This window comes from Pelodiscus sinensis, chromosome 2 (assembly GCF_049634645.1).
Source record: "Pelodiscus sinensis isolate JC-2024 chromosome 2, ASM4963464v1, whole genome shotgun sequence".
Taxonomy (NCBI): Eukaryota; Metazoa; Chordata; order Testudines; family Trionychidae; genus Pelodiscus; species Pelodiscus sinensis.
The window spans coordinates 108,651,275-108,672,386 of record NC_134712.1 but is presented as its reverse complement, the minus strand read 5'-3'; the positions used below and the strand labels follow the sequence as shown (position 1 = coordinate 108,672,386).

Genomic DNA, 21,112 nt, shown 5'->3' with positions numbered 1-21,112 from the left:
AGATGGTTTGAGAACTCGGACCAAAATCAGGACTCTCAAGAGTGGTGAGAGCACATTCGGGGGGGGGGGGAGGTTTGAATTCAGCAATTTGTTTTCCACAGATCTACAGTGTCATTTTTAAGAATAAAGTGCACATGGGAACTGTTTTGCTAAGCCTATGTTCCTTGCTTTACTGCTATGGTGTCCCCAAAGCAATGAACTGGATAGTAATGCTGCTGAAGGAGGTGCTGCAGGAGCTCCTGGGCGAGAGCATGGCCAGATCAAGCTGCAGAAGCCAGGCCGAGAGAGGTTACCAGAGAAGCCATAGAACTAGAGTGGGACTATGGGAAGGACCTCTGCCAGGTACAGGCAGTCCCCGAGTTACGCGGATCCAACTTACGTCGGATCCGCAGTTACGAACAGGGATTTTCTCGCCCTGGAGGACTGGAGCGGCGGGACACCTGGTCCCGCCGCCCGCCTCCTCCGGGGCGAGAAAAGCTGCTCCCCGTCTCCCTGGTCTGCTGGGGGAGCCAGCAGACCAGGGAGATGGGGAGCAAAGCTGCGGAGGACCCGGGCCGGACCCACAGCGCTGATCTGATCTGATCTGGATCTCAGCGCTGATCTGCAGATCAGGGAGACACTGAGCAAAGACACGGAGGACCCAGGGATGGACCCGCGGCGCTTCCAGCTGATCTGGAAGCGCCGCGGGTCCAGCCCCGGGTCCTCCGCCGCTTTGCTCAGCGTCTCCCTGGTCTGCAGACCAGGGAGACGGGGAGCAAAGCAGAGCAAAGCCACGCAGCCCGAGGGCAGCACAGCGTGTCTGGGCTGTCCCGCTGCCCCCATGCTCCGCGGCTTTGCTCCGGACACCTGTGGTACAGCAGCTGGGGCGCTGCCGGTTGGTCCCGTAGCGCCGCTCTGGGCGCTACTGGACCAACCCGGCAGCACCCCAGCTGCTCTGCCCCAGGCGTCCTGATTCAGCCACTGCTGGTCAGTTTCAGCAGCAGCTGAATCAGGACGCCTGGGGCAGAGCAGCTTGGGTGCTGCTGGGTTGGTCCAGTAGCGCCAAGGAGCAGCGGCGCTACTGGACCAACCCAGCAGCACCCCAGCTGCTCTGCCCCAGGCGTCCCCAAGTCAGCCGCTGCTGAAACTGACCAGTGGCTGACTACAGGAAGCCCCTGCCCCGGGCTTCCTGGAATCAGCTGCTGATGAGTTTCAGCAGCAGCTGACTTGGGGATGCCTGGGGTTCTTAAGTTGAATCTGTATGTAAGTCAGAACTGGCGTCCAGATTCAGCCGCTGTTGAAACTGATCAGTTTCAGCAGTGGCTGAATCTGGACGCCAGTTCCGACTTACATACAGATTCAACTTAAGAACAAACCTACAGTCCCTATCTTGTACGTAACCCGGGGACTGCCTGTATTGGTAGGAAGTCGCCCAGGGCAGAGAATTGCTCCCTGAGTGCTCAGTGTGTTGCAGCAGGATTCCCTGCTGAACAAGCAGTGGACTGTGCCACTGCTAACAAGGCCCTGGGCTGGGACCCCTACTCCCCCATGTATACCCCCATGTGGGGGAGTTTTCCCTGCATATGTGGACCAAGACTGTTGGGCCGTAATATCCTGAGTAGAAGGGACTAAGGCTGTCAGGCCAGAAGACCCTGACTAGAGAGTTATGTGCATAGACTGAGGCCCTTGGGCTGTGATGCCCTGAATAGGGAGACATATACTGTGACTGAGGCCACTAGGCCATAATATCCTGAATAGAGGGTCATGATACAGATTGAGGCAGTTGAGCTGTCCTGTCACTCAAAAGAGATTAGGCTCAAGGGGCCGCCAAGGGTTGGTTGTCCCTTGACAACTTCATAGAATCTTCCTATCCAGGAAGGGAAGTAAGCGATACCAGTTTAAGGCATTGTACCAAGATAACTGTACCAGGCTACAGGTTGTACCTGTATAACTATTGCAATTTTAAAAAATCACACCCCTAACCCACAAATCTGTGCAGAGCAAGCCTTAAACTGATTTAAGATAGTTAACACAAGCAAGTTGCACCAATTTGGTTAAATCAGAAAACATGTCATACACTGTAGACTGGGTGCTATCTGAAGTAAGAACTGTCTTTTTATTACAAGTGTGCACAGTGTCTATTACAATAGAACTATGATCTCTGGTTGCTGACTTCTCCCATAACATGAATAATAAAGTAGGAAAAATGCTTCTGCTCTGGTGCTTTTATCCTCAGTTTGGAAAAACCCAAATCTCTTGTTTTCAAATCCTGGTTAGTATAGTGGCAAACAGATGACACGGAATGGTCTTGGCTATACAGATGAGCTACAATCTAAAGCATTTACTGGGAAATACCAGCCTCACCTACATCTTTTTCAGGCAGCAATTCCCAAGTGCCACTAATTGCATGCAAGTGTCTCCCTAAGACATATTGGATAATAAACTGTAACGACCTTTTGCTTGCAGCAGTGCAATCTACCTGAGTTTTAAGCAGTAATAAACAGCACCCTTGCAAATTACAGCTCATAGATCTGGTCTGCACTGGTCCAGCTACATCAGTGGATGTCCACCATAATAAAGCAATCCCGTGTTATACCAGATCTACTCTGAAATGTCAAAGTGCTTTCAAAAAGAAGAAAGCTAGAAATGAGATTAGCTTGTAAATCTTGAAAATTTACTTTTTAAAAGGATTGTCATCTGTTTCAATAACTATATATTCCTCCTTAACCATGCTGCTGCTTAGAATTCTTCCAAAATCAGAGGCCCAAGCAACACAAGTACTTATCTACAGAGTTCTTACATAAATGCCATGTATTGTCCTTTATCTGTACCACTGGGCCTACAAGCGCCAAAACATGAAGGCTGTGTCTACATTGGTAAGATTTTGCACAAAAGCAGATGCTTTTGTGCAAAATCTTGCCGCCTGTCTACACTGGCCGTGAGTATTTGCGCAAGAACACTGACGTTGTAATGTACAAAATCAGTGCTTCTTGCAGAAATACTCTGACGCTCCCGCTCAGGGATAAGCCCTCTTGCGCAAGTATTCTTGCACAAGAGGCCAATGTAGACAGCAATGTTAATTTCTTGCACAAGAAAGCCTGATGGCTAAAATAGCCATCGGAGCTTTCTTGCGCAAGAGAGCGTCTACACTGGCACGGATGCTTTTGCGAAAAAGCACATCTTTTGCTCAAAAGCACATGCCAGTGTAGACACTCTCTTGTGCAAATACTTTTAACGGAAAAACTTTTCCGTTAAAAGTATTTGCGCAAAATCATGCCAGTGTAGATGCAGCTGAAGTAAAAAATCCTTTGAAGCAGACTTCTGAAGTAGGGTTGGTGAATTTAACATTGCAATTGGTGTGAAAAGCAGCCACAAATTCAGAATGAAGGCAGAAGGCCATGCAAGGAAAATAAGGCCTGGTGAGATCTATATATGAGTTTTTGTACAAGAATAACTATGTGACTGGGGGAGGGAGACGATTATATTTTCAATCAAATTAGTTAAATCAGAACAACTCCTAGAGAAGATATAGTTACGTTATGGTAAGGTGCCTTTTTACCAATAGGGCTTATTTCCCTTCCCGTATCAGAACAGCTATTGTAAGCACTTCTAGACAAGCATAGCTATGTCCACATGACTGGTATTGTGCCACTTTAATTATGCCCATGTAACTTGTGTGTGAATATGCCCTTGAGATATGCTGCATACCAGAACTGAGAATAACTGTAATACCTAGTACTAACAAATAAAACACAAACACTTTGGCTACATTTACACTGCACCTCTCTTGCGCAAAAGCCTATGCAAATGAAGTGTTGATTAGCATATTGCCACATTCCATTTGCATAATTAATAAGGGGCTGTTTTTGCACAAGAGGCTTTTCAACAAAAAGGAGCTGTGTAGACGTCTCCTTTTTGCACAAAAACCCCCTCTTGCGCAAGAGCCATTCTAATGAGGAAGAACGGCTCTTGCACAAGAGGGAGTTTTTGCACAAAAAGGAGCCATCTACACAGCTCCTTTTTGCGCAAAAGCCTCTTGCACAAAAACAGCCCCTAATTAATTATGCAAATGAAGTGTGGCAATATGCTAATCCGTGCTTCATTTGCATAGGTTTTTGTGCAAGAGAGGTGCAGTGTAAATGTAGCCTTTAAGAGAGCTTGTATGAAATAGGATTTACAAAATAAAGGAGCATTATATTGTATTCTTCCTATTTATCTTGCTTAGCACTGACCATGTGCTCATAGAGGGATCCCTGCCTAAAGAGCTTTCAGTGGAAGGCCTTGTATTACCTGAGTCAGGAACTGGGGCAGATCACCATCAGTGGCCTTAAGAATAGATAAGGGCAAGTCATGGTTTGCCCCAATTTAGCTGATCACTGTTTCCTGTGATTCCTAAGGTAGAAATGTTTTGTAGGATATCAGAGTTAACACCAGTCCAGCTGTATCTCTACTAGCCCCACTGGGAGCACCCATATAGATCGCTGTCTGGCTCTTGTAGCCATTTTCAGCATCAGGTCAGATATACCCATTCAGAACAAGTCAGACAGCTAGCTAACCTGTGGCTCCCAATACTGATAATGGCAATGCACCAGTGTTAGCAATGGTAGGTGTGACAGACGCAGCAGTATCCTGGAAAAACCTTGCTGAATTAAATTTAAGTATCTATGGAGTCCATTGTATTCAATACAAAGGTTATGTATTATTGTGGGCCGGGATGATCAAAAGATTCTATTGAACAATGTGGCAGAGAAGAAAGGTCTTTTGGAACACTGTGTGAAGTGGATTTCCTGTGAAATATCCAGGGAGAGGTGAATGCATATCTCTGCTCCCTGGTTACAGGAAAACCCAGCTTTTAGATACTACAGCCTAAGGAAAGGGCCATTGTCTTCTGGCTATCTGTTCCTACTATCTGAAGATCAAAGGAGTAAGTGGAAAGGCTAACCTGTGCATGGGGGAAGAGGGGGGCACAAAGAGGGTAACGTCTCCAGAGCCCTGGGCCCCTTAAATCAGCGTGGGAGCACCGCATACTCCAAGCAATGCCGAGAGCTGGGGGAGACGTGCCACAGTCTGGGTGGTACTGAGGGCTAGCTGCCCCAACCCTGCCTCTTCTGGGAGCACAAAGACAGCCCCCCCGCCGATAATGGGGGGCAAAGAGGGAAGTTGCCCCGAGGCCCAGTGATTCATAGGGCCCCAGGGCTTCCAGCTGCTGCTGTGGCAATGGTCAGAGCCCCAGGCACTTCAAGATGCCACCGGAACACCTCGTGGCATGTTCCAGGTGGCTGTGAGTGCTGGGGTTGGCTTCCACCCAAGGACCCGTTCCTTCCAGGAGCCAGCCTCCTCCCTTCCCCCCACACACACACAGTTTGCCCAGGGGCCCACAAATGCTGTCAGTTCCCCTGCCCTCCCACGTTGCGCAGGGGCCCGGCAAGGCAATCGGCTCCCCGATGGGCGTGTTTGTTCTGAACTGAGGCTGTTGTGAACTTGTAACCACAGGAAAAACTCCTTGATAAGATGTGAAATACTTACTACTAGCAGAGCCCATATTGGAAAGCTTACTAGCATGTATGTAGGTTCTTTTACTATCAGAGGTGTAGCCGGTTTAATCTGTATCCACAAAAACGAGTCCTGTGGCACCGTAAAGTCTAGCAGATTTGTTTGGAGCATAGGCTTTTGTGGGCAAAAAAAAAAAACCCCACTTCATCAGATGCGTCTGATGAAGTGGAATTTTGCCCTGAAGGCTTATGAATGTATCTTGATTAACAAATTTCCTATCTGCTTATGCCAAATGTTTACTTCAGCAGATCCAAGAAGTTATGGATTACTTAGATGCATCTGACAAAGTGGATTTTTGCCCATGAGAACTTATGGCCGAAAATGCTGTTCTAGTCTTTAAGGTGATACAGGGCTCCTGATTCTTTTATTATGTTTTCAGTGTAATGCTTTCATCTTAAGAAAAAATATGCTTGCTTCTAGAAATGGCTGTATGGCCATTTATAACTGTGGGCATGTACACTGAAGAGAAAGCAAAGGACAGACACTGGCCTGCTTAGGAAGTCTAGCTTGTTGGGTAAACCTCAGTCAGGAGTGAGAGAGACATCGGTCTGTATTGAAGAGAAGTGACAGCTAGGGATCTGAGCGCTAAGGTTGTAGGCCTTTCATGGACCACAAGAGGGAAATACATGTGCAGTTTCCCTGAACTGTGAAAGTGGGAATGTGTTAAAGACTCCCTATTATGGACAAGACTCCAAGATGCATCTACACTAAAACTTTTCATGCCTCTGACCTACAACCAGTGTAGCTTTGCCCATGGTAATAATCTCTTCCTGTCTATCCTGGTTCTTTTGCTGTTGCTAACACAAGTGAAGCTAGACTAGTGCTAAACCAATGAAGGAAAAAGTGCTATGTACAGAAAAGGCCTTCGTGGGTACATCTTTACCACAAGCAAAGGTGTGCTTATGGCTTGAGTATGCACACCTGCCCGACCTCTAATCTAGCTAGCACAGTCGCAACAGTAATGAAGAAGTGGTGGCATCACATTGTACTTGGGCCAGTCACCCCAGTGCAAGTCCCACTAGGCACCTGGGTTGTGAACCCATGCGGAATCCCATACTGCTATGTCTTCACTACTATCGTTACCTGTTTTAGCCAGACTAAAGGCTGCATGGGTATGCCAAGCTGTGCTACAGCCACACCTTTACAGCGAGGACATACTCAAAAGCCTTGCCTACGTAAGAAATGTTGGAAAAACAGCACAAGTGGCAGCTTGTTTGCTCAGCTACTCTAGGGGTGGTGATGATGGGAAAGGACTCTATGTGTTATCTACAATAGAGAAATTTACTGTTCTAAGAATTCATCTAATATCCTAGAATGCTTGTAAAACACTTTGGGCTTGATCCTCTGTTATTTTTGTTGACTAATACATATTTGTGCTAACAAGCATGTATCATATAAATAATAAACAGCATTATTCATATGAGGATGCATTAAGCACCAATAACATAAAGCACAAATATAGTAACAATGATGTAGGCTAAACAGGCCTACAGCATAACCCTCTTCACTTATGTTAAGTAATCCATAACTTCATAGATTTGCTAAAGTAAGCATTTGGCATAAGCAGATAGGAAATTTGTCAAAATCAAGGTACATTCATCCTATGTCTCAGTACAAGTGAGGAAAGTAACTTCCCAGACCTGTACCTGGAATGCTAGTTTCCAAATCAAAGATATGGAATGGGGACAGATTGGGTTGGATTTTAGTGATCTGTAAAGGGGTGTAACTTGTGAAATCATCATATAAATCAGTGTTTCTGAAAGTGTAATGTGGAAACATTTTCAGAAACACTTTAACTGTCCGCTCTGGTTTGTTTATTTACCGGCGACGCGGCCACGGAGCCTCGCGGCTCCCATTGGCTCCATTTCATCCTTTGCAGCCAAGGGGAGCCGTGGGAAGCGGCATAGGCCAGGCCACTGCTTCCTGTGGCTCCTCTTGGCTGCAAAGGACAAAACGGAGCCAATGGGAGCTGCGGCGCTGGTACATAAACATACCAGGGCAGCCAGTTAAAGTGTTTCTGTGGTACACTTTCAGAAACACTGATATAAATAACCCAGCTGACACATGTAACTCTGAGAGCACAGCTTCTGCATAAAGTGAATGAAACTTTGCTGCACGGGCTAGGGACGTTAAATTTCGTTAAATCAACTAGTCGGTGGATTCCATTGACTAGTCAATAAGCGGGGGAGGCCACAGCAGGATTAGCTCCTGGCCCCAGGAGCTAATTCCACTGTAGCTCTACCTTTTAATATATTTAAAAGGCAGAAGTGCAGCACAAGATCCAGCGCGAGCCAGACTAGTTGATTCCCGGCTTGTGCCAAGTCCTCCCCCCCACCCAGTGTACACCAGCCTTTTAAATGTCTTAAGAGCTGGCAAGCTCTTAATACATTTAAAAAGCAGAGGCTCAGAGTCTGGGACTGGACACAGCTGGGAATCAGCTGATTCCCAGCTCACACCCAGTCCCTGCTACCTCCTGCCTTCCCTGCCCCCCACAGAGATGGTGCTGGGGAGAACTGGCTTTAAGTTACACCCCGCCCCACTGCCTCTGATAGAGGCAGCAAGGATGGGGGGGGAAGCAACTTGTCAACTAGTCACTTAGGGTATGTCTACACTATCCCCCTAGTTCGAACTAGCGGGGTAATGTATGCATACCGAACTTGCTAATGAAGCCCGAGATTACACGAGGAGTACAGATAGTTCGGAATGGCTACGTAGTTCGAACTATCTAGCCCGTGCCGCGTGTAGCCGCGCAGCACGGGGTTCGCACTAGCCGGCTTTTAAAAATGGCGGCGCCAGCTTTATGCTAATGAAGCCCGGGAAATTCAAATCCCGGGCTTCATTAGCAAGTTCGGTATGCATACATTACCCCGCTAGTTCGAACTAGCGGGGTAATGTAGATATACCCTTACATCCCTAGCATAGGCTTGCTCTTTGGAGACTGGTATGACAGAACCTTTTTCCTATGCCACATTAACAAACCTGACTTACACTGGTTACTTGGTCTCTTGGGAAGAGTTCATAGCTAACTAAAGCATAGTCAAGCAATTGACTATATAATTTATTAACACTGTGCCTTCATTTACAATCATGCAAAATGCTACTATTTTGACTTGGAATGGTGTTTTACATTGACTTTGCACTGACATAAATGACTTCAAAATGAAGAATCAAACCCTCTAGTTCACATATACTCAAGTGCACTAATCAGTTTCTAAGCATTACATATAAAGCTTTATCTACACATAAGCTGTAGTTTAGCAGTACAGCCCTGCAAGCATGGATATAGTTATTTCCATACAAAAAGGGAATATGCCATATGCATATAAGATGCCTTTTTATTGATATAACTAAGTTAACATAAGGAGTTGTACCAGTATAACTATTTGGCTGTGTCTAGACTGGCAAGTTTTTCCGCAAAAGCAGCTGCTTTTGTGCAAAAACTTGCCAGCTGTCTACACTGGCCGCTTGAATTTCCACAAGAACACTGACGATCTCATGTAAGAAATCAGTGCTTCTTGCGGAAATACTATGCTGCTCCCATTCGGGCAAGTCCGTTTGCGCAAAAGTCCGTTTGCGAAAATGGCGATCGGGGCTTTTTTGCGCAAAAGCACGTCTAGATTGGCCACGGATGCTTTTGCGCAAAAGTGCTTTTGCGGAAAAGCGTCCGTGCCAATCTAGACGCCCTTTTCCGCAAATGCTTTTAACGGAAAACTTTTCTGTTAAAAGCATTTGCAGAAAATCATGCCAGTCTAGACGTAGCCTTTGAGTAAAAAAAAAATCATACCCTTTACCAAAATAGTCATAGTGGTACAAAATTTGCGCATAGGTCAGGGTCTAAAAATCTGTTGAAACAGACAAAGTTCTGCAGGTCTAAGAGCTGCTTCAGGGAAAATTATTTCCTTCCAAACTGACTTAGTGCAGTGAGAATGGGAGCTAGCTGAAACGGTGCAACTATTTTGCCTGCCACTGCCCTGTTAGCCTTCTGAAATCTTTGGAATTCTAGGAGCAGCTAAGCCAGGAATTGTGGGATTGGTAAAGGGTAACGCAAATTAAACAGCTTACAGCAGCACTAGTTTGGACAGAACTGCGTTAACTCAAACCAATTAAGCACGGGTAGAGTGAACTTAGTTAAATGTGGTGTAATTCTCTAGTGCAGAGAAATCTCCAACAACCTCCCATGTTTTTGCCAATCAGTGAATCAAACAGTGGAGGAAGTCAAAGCCTTGTCTATTCTAGAATTCCCACCAGTGCTGCTCCTCCTAGAGCTACTGAGCTGCTAGCAGTACCAATGGGATTTTTCCCCCTAAAATTTTGTAAAGTAGATACTGTGAAAGACAAATGCAGAGAAAACAAGATAAATGTGGGAAATCCATGATTTGTGGTACTAGAACAGCAATGGGCAACCAAGACTAATGAGTGGGTCACATGAGTGGCCCTCCTTCATCTCAGTAAGCAACAAGATTGTCATAACAAAGACGATTTTCCCGGTATAAGGTAGTTTCATTACCTGCGCTTATGTACCTAGAATTTGCAGGGTTGTGCATACTGAACCATAGGAGCGCTTTGATTAGATGCAGAGGGAGCGCACAGCTCTCACACTCAGTGTTGTGTGCAATCAGCATGCACCTTGCTTTCTGTGCCCTTGCTTTATGTGCGTGTCGCTTTAGTAATATGGGTAGGAAAATAATTATGCAGATGGAAACCAGTGAAATCTGGCTACCATGTGTATGGGCAAGAGTAAACAAAATGTCTCACGGGCCACACATAAAACCTGGACCACAGGTTGCCCACTAGAGTAGGAGAGGACACAAGGGAGAACAGGTTATTATGGGCATTCAAGCACAAATCAGGGTTCGTAAGAAGTCAACAGTTCACTCATGACTGCAGTTACTGATTTAGATTGTATATACATCATATACGGTAGTACTGTCCCTGAGCAAATCAGCACTTTGACAAGAGCACAGGCACAAAACAAGCCTGTTCTAGTCCAGTAGAAGGGTTGTTTGATTGAGGGAGTTGAAGGACTGTGTGATTGAACAAATATCACTAAAAGAGTTGGTTATCTTTTCCTGTAATACACACTATTTGCTCAACTGGTATTGAGTATATATAGCTGACGGCCAATATGTTGTCTGCTATGATTTCTTATTAGGTGACTTGTGCAAAATGGGTACCATGCACTACTATCCTGTGCTTTTGAAACGCAAATTGTTTTTTGTCTAACGTTTTCATTTGTCATACGATTGACATAACTCGAGTTTAATATTCTGCAAAATCATCTGTTTACCAAGCACAAGACATTCTATTCCATATCCTTGCTGCTGGTCCACATTGATACTGACTAGAGCAGCACAGATATTACATTGCTATTAATAAATAATTATGCTGTTTGCCTTAATAGAGCCTCTCATCCCAAAGGATCCCAAACCTCCTTACAGACAATGGATCAAGTGCTACCACAGTTACAATTATGCAATTGCTTAACAGGGTTAAATGGGTATAAAGGTAGATGCAAATTAATTATAGATTAGATTCATGAATCACTTCACTGCCACAGAAGTTGCCTCTATCTTTGCGGTAGACATGCTGCCTATATTTTGGTACCAAAATGAAGTCCTGACCTGGCTGGCTTCTAGGTGCTATTGCAATATAAATGTTTAATAATGTTTAGACTATATTCCTGAGAAGTATATTGTAAACATTTAGAGCCGTTGTCCCCAACACGGTGCCCGCAGGCGCCATGGCGCCCGCGGGGGCATTTCTCTGCGCCCGCCAAGTGCTCAGGGCTGGCCTGGCCCCGGGCACGTGGCGCATGCGCGGTGCCGGAGCCGGCCCCGGGCGCGTGACGCATGGTGAGCGCCGGCCTCGGGGGCGCCGCGGATTCACCCCCCGTGGCGCATGGGGGGGGGGGAGAAAGCGCTAGCGCCGGCCCCGGGCGCGCGGCGCTTGGGGGAGAGAGCGCCAGCGCCAGCGCCGGCCCCGGGCGCGCGGCGCTTGGGGGGGGGGGGAGCGCCGGCCCCAGAATGCGGCTATGGGGGGGCCCTGCCCCCCCGGGCGCCCGGCGGGCAAACGGCCACGCCCCCTGGCGCCCGGCAACCCCAAATGGTTGGGGACCACTGATTTAGAGCATAGCAGAGTGTTTAATTTGTATAATGTGAGATGAGAGAGGAGGCAGAGGTAAAGATCTTGTCAGAAACCTGGGGCTGTGACCCCTAGTAACATATTTCAAAAATGCCTGATACTAGATGCATTCCAAAGGCAAAACATTTGCTTCTTAGAAGTATTTACATGAGCCCTGGGAATAAGTCATCTCTGGCTGGGATGGTTTAGAAGCACCTACACAGTGGGGCTATCTCTACACTGCCGGCTTCTTGCGCAAGAACTTTTTGCAGAAGAGATCTTCCACAAAAAGTTCTTGTGCAAGAGCACATCCACACTGCCATGTGCTTTTGTGCAAGAGATGTGCTTTTGCACAAGAGAGCATCCACAGTGACATGGATGCTCTTGAGCAAGAAAGCTCTGATGGCCGTTCTGTGAATGGCCATCAGAGCTCCTGTGCTTTTTGTGATAGGGTTTCTTGCACAAGAAACCCCTGTTGTCCATCCACACATGCCTTTTAAGAGCTCTTGTGCAAAAAGGCTTATTCATTGTAAAAAGAGGAATTACTCTTGCACAAAAAGCCCTGTCTTCTAACGATCTACTGTACTTTTTCTTGTGCAAAAACGTACTTGTAGTGTGGACGCTCTGCGAGTTTTTGCGCAAAACCGGTTGTTTTTGCGCAAAAATTCTGCAGTGCAGACGTAGCCTGAGGGAATTCCAGCAGAGATAGAGAAATTACCCCAAATCTTTTACCAATTAAATTTTAACAAGGATTTCCCAGGAGCCACCTCAGGTACATCAATGGACGTCATGCAGCAGCTGTTTAGCAGAACACAATAATACTACAGAACAGTTTCAGGCAAGGACTGAAGAATATCCTATGTATTGCATTGTCAGAATCCATGCATTGACCATTTTTAATTTGATGGAAAGTTAAAACTCTTTCTACAGGGATAAAATCATATTGCCAGTACCTATAACTCTTCTAGTGCTGAATGCTAAAGAGTTCTGAAAGCACATTTCCTTTCTGTCTAGACTTGCTCTGCCCCACCTCTCCTACCCCTAAACTAGCATCAGTTTTATATCCAGGGTGTGTTTGTTACAGTTGTAGGCAGGTAGTAGAAAAGCAAATTGCTTCCTGCTTGTGGAAAAAGAACATAAAGACAAGTTGGGACACGTGTCCCAAGCTTGTCAAGACCAGTGAGAGAGAACAGAATTCATAAATAATAGAATGGGCCTCCGTGGCCATTCAAGCCTTGATCGATCTTTTTTCAAGAAGGAAGCCCATTGTGAGATTATTTCTCTATTTGGTGTTTGTATTATCCTAATGTCCAGAGGCCCTGACTAACATGGGTTTCCATTGTGCATGATGTGTACAAGCAAAAAGCAAGGGACAGTCCCTGCCCCACAGAACCTATGATTTAACACACAAGGCAGACAAAAGCGGTTTTACTATCTACGGATGTGAACAACTAGTCGACAAGCTAGTCAACTAGTCATTCCCCCCATCAGAACGAGGCAGCAACAGGGTAGCGGGGGAGAGAAGGAGGCACTTCAAAGCATCAGCGCTGCCTGGGGCCAGACCCTAGGCTCCACACAGCGTTGCTGCTTTGAAATGCTACGTGCAGCCTGGGGACAGCTGGGAGTCCCCAGCTGGCCTGGGCTCCCCGGGGTGTTTCAAAGTAGCAACACCACATGGAACCCGGGGTCAGCTAGGGACTCCTTGGGGAGCACAGGGCTAGCAAGTCTCCCACTGGCCTCATGCTCCCCACAGCACTTTTGCCCTGGGGCTGTTGCTACACTTCCAAAGGTCAAAGCATCCTTATCGACTAATCAAGTAGTCGATGTAAATTGCATCAACTATTCAATTAGCCACATAATTGAAATTTTACACCCCTATTACTATCTACATTTTACAAATAGAAACCAAGAGTTTGATTATTTTTTTCCACGTAGAAACTGGATTCAGATCACCAACTCATTTCACAGGGGTCACTGGACAGCCCTGGGTTTGAAACAACTTTCTGTCTGTTTCCAGAGCTGGCTGGCTCAGAACTATGCAAGGCCTTGGCTGCACTAGCCCTTTGCCCGTCACCAGTCCAGACCAAGGAGCAGATCCATCTGCAGGTCAAAATGGTGGAAGCATGGTGAAGATAGAGTACAAAATGTTATCATTGTGTTATCTAAACCAGAGTTAAACAGTACAGCTGTAAAGACACCCACACCTATCTACATCACAGCTATCTTCAAGAATCTGTATCAGAAACAGACCAGCAGTGGGGAAATTCCTAGTGTAAAAGGGCCGTAGAGGTAACAGCGAAATACCTCGTCACCAATGACGTCTGGGTTCCCTCAAGCCTTTAATTTTTAATAATAAAGCATTTTATACAGAAAACACAGCACTCAGCTATTGCATCTGAAAATAGATGTTTCATTACAAACTATTGCTATACAGATATACATGACAGGTAAAAGAAAGGTACTCCCCCTAAAGACACATCACGGAGGAAACTTTGAGCAGCTCCCCCATCCCCAGGCCAGTCAGGGGTTGGGGGCGGGACAGCGCATGATGTCTCCTCCCACCCCACAAGCAGCACGTGACACTTCAAAATGCCATGTGCTCCTGGCAGGGCAGGAGGAAGCTTCACGCGCTCCCCCGCCCTCAAACCCTAATTGGCCTGGGCGCGACAGAGCATCAGGGCCTCTGCGGGTTGGATCAACCCGCTTGGTGGGCTGGATCTGGCCCGCAGAGGCCCTTTTGCCCACCCCTAATCTAGAGAAAGGAATAAACAGTGAGGTGAAAAATTTGTAGATAATTACAAAGTGCTCAAGATAGTTAAGACCAAAGCAGACTGTGAAGAGCTTCAAAAAGATCTCACCAAACTATATGATTGGGCAACAAAATGGCAAATGAAATTTAATGTTGATAAGTGTAAAATAATACACTTTGGAAAAAATAATCCCAACTACATGTATAAGATGATGGGGACTAATTTAGCTACAACTACTCAAGAGAGAGATCTTGGAGTCACTGTGGAGAGTTCTCTGAACACATCCACTCAGTGAGCAACGGCAGTCAAAAAGGCAAATAGAATGTTAGGAATCGTTAAAAAGGGGATAGAGAATAAGAGAGAAAAAATCTTATTGCCTCTGTATAAAACCATGGTACGCCCACATCTTGAATACTGTGTACAGATGTGGTTGCCTCATCTCAAAAAAGATATATTGGCATTGAAAAGGTTCAGAAAAGAGCAACAAAAATGATTCAGGGTTTGGAACGGGTCCCATATGAAGAGAGATTAGAATGACTAGGACTTTTCAATTTAGAAAAGAGGAGGCTGAGGGGGGATATGATAGAGGTCTATAAAATCATGTCTAGTGTGGAAAAAGTGAATAAGGAAAAGATATTGTGGGAATAAGTACATAAAGGAACTGGGGGTCACCAAATGAAATTAATAGGCAGCAGGTTTAAAACAAACAAAAGGAAGTTTTTCTTCACTCAGCGCACAGTCAACCTCTGGAACTCCTTGACAGAGGATGCGGTGAAGGCTAGAACTTTAACAGGGTTCAAAAAAGAGCTGGATAGATTCTTGGAGGTTAGTTCCATCAATGGTTATTAGCCAGGATGTGTAGGAATGGTGTCCCTAGCCTCTGTTTCTCTGGAAGTGGGTGACAGGGGAGGGATCACGTGAGGATTACCTGTTGTGTTTAGGGTTGCCAGGTGTCCAGTTTTGAACCGGACAGTCCAGTATTTGAGCTTTCTATTCAGGAAACAAATTGAGAAAATATAAATGTTCGGTATTTTCTAAATAAGATGTAATGTAGATTGTGATGTAATGTCAAGTGTGTCTGGTATTTTTGTTGAAACCATCTGGCGACCCTAGTTGTGTTCCCTCCCTCTGGAGCATCTGGTATTGGCCACTGTTGGCAGACTGGATACTAGGCTAGCTGGACCATTGGTCTGACCCAGTATGGCCCTTCTTATGTTCTTATGTACCCCCCTGCAGAGCTGGAAGTTTGAGCCCCATTTCACCAGCTCATACAAGATAATTATAAGGACCTTCTTATTTCAGCAACAGTACACTCCAAAAATTGAGACTCCAAAGAGTAAAACAAAGTCATCACCTTCTGGGCCATTTTACTGTATTTGAATCCACAAGGGTTTTCATTTTTGCAGAACTAATGGCTGAGTTTAATATCAGACCACTCCCAAAGAGATCACTTTGACAAGACTGAGGGAAGGAAGTGCTAACAGATAAAAAGCCATTTCTGTAAATAATTTTTTTAAAATATTTATACCTTCTATTGCATGCCAGTATACTCAGCTCTCACATGTAGCCACCTTCTCTGATATTTCATTCTTACCTATTTCACTACAATAGCAATACAAAAATAATAATTACAAATAGTGAATGGCAGAGAGGTAAGCTCATCAAAGACAAATGGGACTGGGAGAGGTATTATCAATCAGTTAATGTGAAAACATTTCTGTTTTAAAAGTGTAGCCAGGATTTATTTTGCCAGGCCAGCATCAATAATTTCACCACAGATCTGGAAACAATATTTGCTAGTTAACTTTGTGCTACATGCACGTATCATAAGATGAACAAAACATGATGGTTATTCAAAACTACTGCCTTTCTTTTTTATTTCATTGACTCAGATTCCACAGCAGACCTGTTGCTCTCACCCCCACCATGCCTGTGTGGAATCCCATTTTGTACTATGGGGTTGCATGTAGAGACACAGTCCACCCAAACACACTCAAGCACAGGCGGTAAGAGAGAGGCTTTAGTAAAGGAGTAGTAGTTGAAGAAGGACTTGGAGAAATTCAGAATCTGCAGGACTTCCCAGTTAAATTCTAACAATTTCATATATTAAGTCAAATCTGAGGTCTTAAATCCTTGACATTGTCTTTATAACTCCATGGTAATTAACATGCTCTGGAACATTTTAGATCTACATTATAAAACCATTAATTCATGCTTTGGCAGACAAAGCATATAAATAAGATGCAATCTTTAAAACGATGTCTAAAGCTTGCTATCAGGGCAGCCAACAGCCTCACTGGGTCTCTAGGCAAGACGGGGAGGCCAGCACTGCTCTCCCAGAAAGGGCAGAACCTCAGGAGGAAGGAATAGGGCCAGAGCAACCAGCCCTCAGTATCACTGGGACTGTAGTGTGACATTCTCTCCCCCTCCCACTGCAGCCCTCAGTGCTGGCTGGAGTGTGTTGTGCGGTGCTCTGGCACCAATTTAAAGGGTCCGGGGCTCTGGGCACTATCACTTCTGCAGTGGTGGCAGCGGCAGCCACCAGGAGCCCCAGGGACCGTTTTGCATTGCCAGGCCTGGGGGCAGTTGCCCCTTTACCCCCTCCTCTCCAATCTGTGGGCCTGATCGCTATAAAGAACAATAAGGGGTTTTTTACCCAAAGATAAGAACCATTTCTGGTCACAGATATTAAAACATTGTGACAAAGCTTGTATTGCAGATGCTTGCACTTTATCTGGCCTGTAAATAGAGAGCGAAAGTGTTTTTTTAAGACCTGGTATTTCACTCTTCCTTTAAAGATTTAAAATGCCCATGGACACTAAGATCACTAATGATAACTTAGTAAGCCTTCTAGTAGCAATGTAATACTGTAACATTATGATGCAATACAAAGCCATGGAAATCAGCTCACAGAACTGCAGTAAGAAACTAAGTAGCCACTATTTAATTTGTTTGCCTTAGCATACCTTTGTCAGTTACAAAGATGACTCACCACATTTTCCCTAATTTATATTCCCTCATTTACATTTAGAGAGCCAAAGTCTGGTCTCAGTGACAGTGGTGTAAATTTGACAGTAACTTTGCTAAAGTCAACCTTGATAGAAAAAGGAATACTTTACATAGCAGGTCTTAAAGTTAGAGTGATCAGCTGTCTTAATTTTATAGGGGCAATCCTGATATTAAAGGCTTTGTTTTATGTGGGCACTTATTATCCCCTACTCCTGTCCCAATTTTTTTCATTTGCTAGATTTTTATTTGTCTCCCTACATAAAGTCAATGGCGTACATCCAATTTATGGTAGTGTAAATTAAAGCAGAATTTAGGCCACTGTTTTTACATTTGTTAAAGTATAATTAAATCCAAACCAAGTGTACGCCTATTTTGCAGCCCCATCTTTGTATCTGCTGTTGATTAAGTCTCCTATGTAAAAATATTTCCTTTATTATCATAGTTTCCTGCTTGCTCCCCTGCTTTGCATAGGTTGATCCTCCTCAGGTTATTTTTAGGTTTATTTTATAAGCTACAACCTTCTAATTGTGCAAAATACTAAGCTGTCATTTAACACAAAGTAAACGGCGAGCAATTTATCTGGTACTGTGCTATGCATATCTCAAAGCTCCTGATTATTTTCTCCCTTTTATTGTGGAAGAGATATTTTCCTCCCATTTTGAAACTACCCTTTTAGACACTAATAGGAGCTGAGGCACTGAGCATCCTGGTCTTGTGGATATTCACTCTCTTCCGGGATGAAACCTGAGGATGAAACCGTGGTCCATTGAAGTCAATGGCAAAACTCCCATTGAAGACAACTGGGCCAAAATTACACCCCACAATGCTGTAGAGTAACTAGTCTTAACATCAAGCGTTTAAAAGTGAACTCTCAACACCCTGGAAAAAGAGATCTGGGAAACAATGCTTCCTAAACGCTGGCAGCATGTTGCCTTAGTGAGGTGTTTGATACAAATGACAACTCAAAATCGTTGTATCCAAATTACAAAGACAGCTACAGCTTCAATACTCCTACATTTTAGCACAAAATAAATCTGAGACTGTTTCAGAACCCCTAAAATACCAAAAATAGTGCTTCAGTAACTCCACCTCCCCAGCAGGGTCTCCTGCACCCTGCAGCCCAGCTCCTCCACAGGCAATGAGAGAAACACAAACATTGCAGTGTCAACACACTCAGACTCACCCTCTCTCTCACACACACACACTCGGTTCACTAGCCTAGAAATATATCAGAGGCACACGTGCCATGTGAAGGAGTCCCAGGGAAGACCAGAACAAGGCTCTGTGGCCAGGGCTGTGTATGACTGGGGAGCATTCCAGACCTTCCCCTTGTTTTGTGCAAGTGTACAGGACCCAGCTCAGTCTCTCTCTCACACACACACACCCTCTCCTTGAATAGACTGATTTATTTGAGCATGGGGGGAGCTCCAAGGGGAGACCCGCACAAGTGCAGTGGGGTGGCCACAGAAGCTCCTCCCCCCCCCCCCCAGCCTTGGGGCTCCCGGGCATGCTCCCAGACCCTGGGAGAAGCCCTTATCGGAGGGGGAAGGGGACGCTCCGCCGTGTGCCCAGCAGTGGGGAAAGGGAGTCTGGGAGGGGCTCACTCACCCAGGGTTTTGACCGCGATCTGCCTGGTGAGCGGGGGCGGCAGGTTGATGCAGACCAGGTCCACGTCCTGGTGCAGCAAGACCTCGTCTATCCGGCTGGTGTAGAAGGGGACGCTCATCTCCTTGGCCAGCTCCTCCGCCTCCTCCTGGGTCCGGCCCCAAATCGCTTTCACCGAGAAGCCCTCGTCCTTCAGCAGCGGGATGATGACCCGGGCGGTGAGGCTGGTGCCGAACACCCCCACCCCGGGCAGCATGGCTGCGGCGCTCTGCACCGCCTGGCCGCCCCTTCCTCCCGGCTGCGCTGAGCGGATCCGCGCGGTCAGACCCAGCCCCGCGCCGCTGCCGCCGCCCTGGCACGGGGGACACGCAGCCCCCGAGCCCGGCAGCAGTGGCTGGCGCGGCGCCTGGCAGCTGCTCCCTGCTGTGCCCCGCGGCTCCCGCAGCGGCTCAGCAGCCAAGCGGCAGCCCCAGATGCTCCCCCCTGCTTGCCCTCCATAGCCGGATCATCACACAGCCCCGGGCGCCTCTCTCCCCCGCCACACGCACGCAGCCCCCAGCCCGCCTGCTCTTGCCCGGCCTGCGACCTCTCCAGCCAGCCGCACGAGAAATTGCTGGGCAGCCAACAAGTTGTAAAAGGGGCGAGGGAGGCGGTGGCGGCGGCAGCCTGCACATTAATCTGCATCTGCCATGTTCGCGCCTGAGCGCTGTGAGAAAAGGAGGAGTTTTTGCTGTCACCTTCTGGCTTTCCTGCAACGCCCTCTTTAGAGCTCACGTGTCATTGGCCGCCACTCTGGGTTTTTTCCCCCCGGTGCAATCGAAAAATAGCACCAATTGGCTGACATGCCCTTGGCAGCGGGCTGGTGTGGCACTAGATGAGACGGGGGTTAGAAGCAGGCGGAAGGATGGGCAATTATTGTACCTAGATGCTGAAAGGCGAGGCTTCCTCAGTCCCTCGCTCTTTCACCATCCCCTGTCCTGCTGCTGCAACCCTCTCCCCAGGGGAGCTTAGGGCTTCTTAGGAGCTTATTCAGTCTTTTCTCCACTTCAACTCTTCCCCCACTCTGGCAAAGGTGGTTGGTTATATTTGCTCTTGTTCTGCTTGAGATAAGGAGACTGAATATCACAGGCTATGTCTACACTACAAAGTTTTTCAGAAAAACGGCCGTCCACTTACATCCACACTGCAATCGCATTCTTTCGGAAAAAAAATCAGAAGAACAGAGGGGTTTTCCCGACATTGGTAACCCTATTTCTACGAGGAAGAAGCCTTTTTCCAAAAGAGCTCTTTCGGAAAAAGGCGTGCGTGGATGGGGAAGAGGGAGTTCTTTCTAAAGAAGAGGGAAGAGGAAAAAGTACAGGTGCCCTGGTGGCCACTGCTTCCATAGTAATCACAGCTTACATGCGAGGTAGCGTCCATTCAGTGTGGATGCTATCTTTCGAAAAAGCAGATCGCTTTTTCAATGTGCTTTGGCAGTGTGCACGTTCTCTTTCCGAAGAAGGTTTTTTGGAAGAGCTCTTCTGGAAAAGCTTCTTAGAAGCCTGCAGTCTAGACGTAGCCCTTAGTCTGGAGGGAGTCTCTGTTCTTTAGCATCTCTTAGAGGGCAGAGGTTTTTTAAAAGCCTCTCTAATAAAGAAGGATTTGGCTGCACAACTTTCAATGACATATCTACAAATTTAAACATATCTTTTGAAACATCGCTCACTCAAATTTTCTCTGGCATAATATCATAAAAAGAAGATTGCTTTGCTAATGCTAACTTGCTCCCACTTTAAAGCTTGCAAGAGGAGCCCACGTATCAGGAAACTGGGTGCCCTATAAATGCAGGGAATGCTATAACTATATTAGTAGAACAATACCCTGTTTGTAAAAACAAGTAACGTATACTAGATATAGTACTTCACTAGCTTTCATTTTGTATTTCCTCCCAGCTTTTCCATCTCCTCTTTTCTATAGGTACTACTGCCCACTTAGCCTCCGTAGAAACAGGGGGCAGGGACCAGCAGAGCTGTCTGGCTGTGAAAGGCAGAAGTGCCATCTCTGCATCACCATTCCCCTGTTGCCATTCCCCTATTTTAGGAGTCCCTCAATAAATG

At 46.2% G+C, this 21,112-nt stretch overlaps 1 protein-coding gene across 1 annotated transcript in view; it reads right to left on the bottom strand.

Annotated features, from left to right (window-relative positions):
- GFOD1 (Gfo/Idh/MocA-like oxidoreductase domain containing 1) overlaps positions 1–19,742 on the bottom strand; it is a 108,695-nt gene extending 88,953 nt beyond the window's left edge. The window contains exon 1 of the mRNA XM_006138758.4: positions 19,020–19,742. Within this exon, the coding sequence (XP_006138820.2) occupies positions 19,020–19,272 (253 nt within the window). The 5' untranslated portion in view covers positions 19,273–19,742. The remainder of the gene's footprint in view (positions 1–19,019) is intronic.
- Between the last annotated feature and the right edge of the window lie 1,370 nt (positions 19,743–21,112).